Genomic DNA, 6,749 nt, shown 5'->3' with positions numbered 1-6,749 from the left:
TGTAGTTTTTGCTGTACACTCAGGGTATTGCGACTTCACAAGCCAAAGATTAGGATGTTAGGTAATGTGATAGCAATGAATAGACACAGTTTTTCTGAAATTGTTTTTTTTAATGCTCATATGAACCACTTGACTCTGAGTGAAGTTGTCGTCTCGCCGACTGCACAAGGGCTTGAAAAATCATAGAAACTGATGAAATGGTGCTTTTCAAACTTTTTTGCTCCAACCTTTGGTTTAAACAAGGTTTTATTCCGTTGCACATGGTACAGTAGTAAAACAAGAAATAATAGGGACACGAACTCATGTCAACGCTTATATTACAGGCCATATACAGGAATGGTGGAATATACAAATTGGATGTGGGACAGAAAAAATTTGGACAGAAAAAATTCTCCTTTGTAACAGTCCGTGACAGAAAGGGCTGTAGTGTTTTTGGTGACACTCTGCAGCTTTAACTTCAAAACCCAGTTACCTGTAAATTTGAGTGGGAGGCGAGATGCACGGGATCTCACCTGGTTTAGGGGAATAGCTAGTTCTCTTTTTTTTAAATTTTTAGAACGTTATTGTGAGTTTAGGAACAGGTAGGTTATTTTCCCCGTGGTTTTTACACCATGTTATTCACAATTTTGTACATCGTAGTGGGAGCTGTACAGTTTAATTCTTTTTATGTGAACGTGGCAGTCCACACCAGTATTTCGTCGTAGACGGACGTCTTGTTACAGAGTTCATAAGCCGTTGGACAAGTTACATTTTGAATAAGACTACAATAGTCTTTGTATTGTGGTTGATAGTAGTTCTTTATCTGTGGTAGGCTTTGATTTGATCTGTTTATTTTATTTGTGTTGACTTGTTCTGGTCAGTGCTGTGTATAGTATTGCTCGCCATTTTGTTAGAGCTACGTTGTGAATTTGTTTATTGTGAAAATGTGGTTATAAAAAAAATTGATAACATATGGATCGGTTTTTTTCCGTAATTTGATATTGTGATTGTAATGTTATTGTAAACGGAGGTAAGGCTAGTTTATATAAGCATATATATGAAACTAACGAACGTTGAGTTTCTTTCCAGGCTTTGTTTGTCCTTTCCCTGTGCAATCGGCTGTCCTGCCTGGGAGCTGGACGACTGGTTGTCTCAGCTTTTGGATGCCGGGGGGGAGAGGTATCCAGCATATGGCGTCTTCCTGTCACCAGCTTCAGGTTTCGTCATTGTAGCGGAGCTGTTTCTGGGAGAAGGTGTGTGTATCGCCTTGAGGGTATGTGGCGTGGCTTGTCCAGTCGTCGTTGGACGATCATCAAACTTATTGGTCTACGCGTCGTAGGACGATCATCAAACTTATTGGTCTACGCGTCGTAGGACATTCATGGACTATTGCTTCTTTCATCACAGAGACGACGTTCCACGCTAAAAATCAAAATTGCGTCGGATAAATGGATTCGTCGCCCGACTGCTGGGAGCGAAGGACTTTGCCCAACCATCGCACACACACACAGACACACACACATTGTCATTGGCTTAGGCTTGCTACAGTTTTTGCGATCGTCTTATTCCAATTCTGATTTTTGTATACTTCTTTGACTTGCCTATATGAATCACATATCCGAGTGATTTTTTTGTGCAGATTGTATTATCAGGTTTACATTCCAACCAAAGATAATTTGATATTTTATCAAAACATTTTCAAGTGAGCAACATTCAACGACTTTCATGGACCAAATTAAACCACATTTAATTCAATATCGATAAACATTTGGACAGATTGCTGCTATACGAAAAATAGGTTCAAAATAAAGCAGATAATAAATGAACAGAAGAACTACTGTACTTCTAAATACGTAATTATTAATCCACGACATCTAAATAAATGTCTCACCCCTCTCCCCGAACTAATCTTTATGACAAGCATACACATTTCTGTCAGCAGTGTCTTGAAAGTTATCAGAAAAACCATACGTACGAGTGGCTTTATAAACACGCTTGCGAACTTTCTACAAATTGATGGTGCTGAATTAAATTAGATGCTATTGCTGATTACTATATTTTAATCTCTTAATACATAATGTCTGGTAAATGTTTGTAATATTGTTTTTAATCTTATCTCCTGTCTAACTCTCTCTCTCTCTCTCTCTCTCTCTCTCTCTCTCTCTCTCTCTCTCTCTCTCTCTCTCTCTCTCTGTTTTGAAAAATTGGACGAATTCTGTCAGCGGAACAGAATAAACAATGAAGCGTTTATCATTCCTCCGATTGCAGCTCATGAGGTCGGAACATTTATTGAAAACCTGGAGAATAAAAAGTCCATGGGTCCTGATAAAATACCCGTGAAGTTATTGAAGCTTTCTCAACCGTATATTGTGGATTCGCTCACGTTTGTATATAACCTTAGTATTGAGCAGAACTTTTTTCCGTCTAAATTGAAAAGCGCCAAAGTCATACCCCTTCCCAAATGTAAAGATCTCTCAGACCCAAGTAATTTTAGACCCATTTCTTTACTGCCTGTTTTGTCAAAACCATTAGAAAGGCATGTGCACAAGCATCTTCTTGCTTACATGGAAGAACAAAATTTGTTCCATCAGTTTCAATCCGGTTTTCGGTCCAAGCATTCTTGCCACACAGCTCTTACGTCTCTCTGCGAAGCTTGGCTGTCAGCAATGAACAAGTCTGAAGTTACAGGAGCATTGTTTTTGGACTTTAAGAAAGCATTTGACTTAGTCGATCATTCCATATTGCTGAAAAAATTACACTATTATTTGAGAAACGATTCGGTCTGTGACTTCTTTAAATCGTATCTTGCTGACCGGACACAGTGTGACGGTATTCGGTACCTCTCGGGTCGTGTCGGTCGAACTCGGTCGGTCATGTGATGGGGCGCGCATGTGCAACGGTGCCTTTCCGCCCACTACTCGCTTCGCTCTCTGGCATGCACGCGGGACACTGATTAGGCATGGCTTACCGCATCGACCTTGTATTGTTGTCATCTGTAGCAGTTTGCTAGACAAGTAAACTAGATGAACGTACCTGATGTGAGTGTTGTTTATGTACGCTCGGAACACGACATGGTGGCAGCGGCGGGATTCTTTACCCAACCGTGAGTTTTGAAATAGTCGAGCATAGTCGTACGGAAGAAGAAGAGCATGCCATTCAAACCGCCTGAACCACTCGACTTTGGGAGGCCCGACCAGTGGCTCACGTGGCGTAAGCGTTTCGAACGCTACAGGGTTGCTTCTAAACTAGACAAAGAACAATTTTCAGTCCAGGTCAGTTCCTTAATCTATGCTATGGGCATACAAGCCGAACAGATCTACGAACATCGAATATGACGAGGACAATGACGAAGCAAAACTGGAGGACGTACTGAAGTTATTTGACACGCACTTCGTTCCACAAAAGAACGTCATACACGTTCGAGCTGTCTTCAACACCAGAAGCCAACACAGCGGCGAGCAAATCGAACCTTACGTCAGAGCCCTGTACGAACTTTCTGAGCACGCAGATTTTCATAACCGCGACGAAGCCATTCGCGACAGGTTCGTCCTTGGTGTGAACGACCGAGAACTCTCAGAAAAGTTACAAATGCAAGCAGACCTGAATTTGCAAGACGCCATTAAGCAAGCCAGGCAGTACGAGCAAGTCAAGAGACAGCTGTCTGAGCAACGTTCCAGTGTTGACGCTGTACACACCGGTACGCAGCGATTCAACAGACGCCCTCGCGGCGGTGCAGGTGCAGCAGGTACCAGCTGTGACAGTGGCAGCAGCGGTCCAGCAACCAAGCACGCCGGTTCCAGGGGTGGATTTCGTCATCCGCGTGGTGGCGGTCGTCGCTTTCCTCAGGAGGGGAGAAGTGATGCATCATGTTCACGCTGCGGACGTGGACAACACAAGAAAGACAGTGACTGTCCAGCAAAAGGGAAGCAGTGTCACGGCTGTGGCAGGTACGGACATTACTTTTCTTGTTGCCGTTCCAAGCAAGTCAACGCTGTCGACGCAGAAGAAGTGTACTACATGGGTGTCGTACACAAGCAGGGAGCTGAACCAGCATGGTACACTGACCTATCATTTGGACGTCGCAAGATCAAATTCAAGATCGACACAGGTGCAGATGTGACCATCATTTCCAAATCCCTCTACCTGACCCTTGTCCCGTGTCCCAAACTTATCCCCACCTGTGCAGTCATGCACGGCGCAGGCGGACAGATATCCTGCATAGGATTCTTTAGGGACACTACCAACATCAACGGTCAAGAGTTTCACCTGGATATCTATGTCGTCGACAGCAAGACGGAGAGCTTATTAAGCAGAGAAGCCTGTAAACGTATGGGACTTGTCCAACGTCTCGACAGCATACAGCCAGCGTTCGGAGAGTTGGACCAGCAACCAGTCAACTGCCCACCGGCAAAGATCGTCTTGAAAGAGAACAGCCAGCCCTACAGTGTGCACACAGCTCGGAGAGTACCCATACCTTTGATGAAGAAGGTAGAAGAAGAACTGGAAAGGATGAAGAAGGCCGGAATTATTGAGGAAATAACCTAGCCAACAGATTGGTGTTTTCCGATGGTGCCAGTTTTGAAGAAATCTGGAGCGGTCCGGATCTGCACGGACTTGAAAAAGCTGAACCTGTCAGTCAAGAGGGAGAGGTACCCGATTCCGACTCTCGACGACATTTTGCATCGACTCAAAGGAGCGAAGATTTTCAGCAAGCTGGACGCAACGTCGGGGTTTTATCAAATTCCTCTCGACCCAGAAACTGCCAAGTACACAACCTTCATCACGCCATTCGGAAGGTACTACTACAAAAGACTTCCGTTCGGAATATCCTCCGCTCCCGAGATTTTCCAACGTACGATGGAGACGATCCTGAAGGGAGAAGAAAACACGATCTGTTTCTTCGACGACGTTCTCATCTACAGCAACTCAGATGAAGAACACGAGCAGCATCTTGAGAGCTCCATGAAGAAGATTGTCGAGGCCGGGCTCAAGCTCAACAAGGAAAAATGCAGCTTCAAGCAGTCAGAGATCGAGTTCCTTGGTCACGTGATCAACGCCGACGGAATCAGACCAGACAAGAAGAAGATTGATGCCATCATCAACATGCCTGACCCGACCAACGTCACAGAACTGAGAAGAATTCTGGGCATGATGAACTTTCTGGGACGATTTCTGCCAAACTTGTCGTCAGTCTTGAAGCCTGTCACCGAGTTGCTGGAGAAAGACAAGGCGTGGAACTGGGGACAGCCACAGACACTCGCGTTTTCAAAAGCGAAAGAGCTCCTGACAGCAGCTCCTACCCTCGCTTACTTCGACTTGACTAAGCCGACAACGGTCAGTGCCGACGCGAGCAGCTACGGTATTGGCGGCGTACTCCTGCAGCAGCATGGGGAGAAGATGAAGCCAGTCGCTTTCTGCTCAAGAACTCTGACATCAACGGAACAAGGGTATGCCCAGATTGAGAAGGAATGTCTAGCTGCTGTGTGGGCGTGCGAAAAGTTCGAACGTTATCTGATCGGTCTGGAGAAATTTACGCTCGAAACCGACCACAAGCCGCTCATTCCTCTCATCAACACCAAAGATTTGGACGAAACGCCCATCAGATGTCAGCGGATGCTGATGAGACTGATGCGATTCAGCTTGACAGCAAGTTATTCACCAGGCAAGACGCTTGTGGTGGCTGACGCCTTGTCGAGAAGTCCTCAGTCGCCTGTCCAAGAGGGGAGAGAAGAGACATCGGAAGACAGAGCCGATGTTGCCACACTACTGGCGGAAGATGTGGAAGCTCACGTCGACGCTGTCCAATCTTCATGGCCGGTTTCAGACAAAAGACTAGACGAGATAGCAGCACTGAGTCAGCAAGATCCTGTCATCAAAGCAGCTCTACACTACACGGCCAACGGTTGGCCCAGGTACGTCACTGACGTAGAGCCAGCTCTGAAAGACTACTACGCATTCAGAGGGGAGTTCAGCATACATCGAGGTCTTCTCGTCAGAGGCGTCCGGATCGTCATTCCGCACGTCTTGAGAGAAGAAATGCTGAACCGGATTCACGAAGGCCATCTCGGGATAACCAAATGTCGAGAAAGAGCAAAGTCGACAGTTTGGTGGCCAGGCATCAATGAAAACATCAAGCAAAGAGTGTCAGCATGTCAACACTGCGAAGAGAAGCAGCCATCCCAAAGAAGTGAGCCACTTATGACAACAGAACTCCCAGACAGACCATTCCAGATGGTTGCTGCAGACTTGTGTGACTTCAAGGGACAGAGCTATCTTGTTCTGATTGACTATTATTCAAGATATCTTGAAATCGCTCATCTTCCGAGAGAGACATCTGAAGTCGTCATTGGACGGATGAAGAACATCTTCGCACACCACGGAATACCAGATGTCATCGTCACGGACAACGGTTCTCAGTTCACGTCAACAGAGTTCCAGAACTTCGCAGCAGCATGGAAGTTTACTCACTCGACTAGCAGTCCATACTTTCCTCAGTCGAATGGAGAAGCCGAGCGAGCAGTACAAGAGGCCAAGAAGATTCTCGCTCAAGAAGACCCGTTCTTAGCCCTACTCAGTCACCGGGCTACACCTACGACGCCAACAGGAACGAGCCCAGCGGAGCTAGCACTCGGAAGAAAGATGCGAACGACGCTCCCTACTCTCGCAAGCAATCTCATCCCAAAGACGGTCAGAACGGATGCGATCAAGGCGCGGGACGAGCAAGCAAAGCTCAGAAACAAGAGTGACCACGACAGACGTCATGGGACAGA

At 46.0% G+C, this 6,749-nt stretch overlaps 1 protein-coding gene across 1 annotated transcript; it reads left to right on the top strand.

Annotated features, from left to right (window-relative positions):
- Positions 1–3,267: 3,267 nt before the first annotated feature.
- Positions 3,268–4,524, top strand: LOC138946811 (uncharacterized). The gene has a single exon (XM_070318213.1). It carries the CDS (start codon positions 3,268–3,270, stop codon positions 4,522–4,524), a length of 1,257 nt encoding a protein of 418 aa, XP_070174314.1.
- Positions 4,525–6,749: the final 2,225 nt, after the last annotated feature.

Source organism: Littorina saxatilis, linkage group LG14 (assembly GCF_037325665.1).
Source record: "Littorina saxatilis isolate snail1 linkage group LG14, US_GU_Lsax_2.0, whole genome shotgun sequence".
Taxonomy (NCBI): Eukaryota; Metazoa; Mollusca; class Gastropoda; order Littorinimorpha; family Littorinidae; genus Littorina; species Littorina saxatilis.
Note: the sequence above shows the minus strand (reverse complement) of the source record. Positions and strands in the feature narration are given on the sequence as shown.

Bases quoted from the DNA above. Each gene is read 5' to 3' on its own strand.
- LOC138946811 (XM_070318213.1), top strand. From the start codon at position 3,268: ATGCTATGGGCATACAAGCCGAACAGATCTACGAACATCGAATATGAC.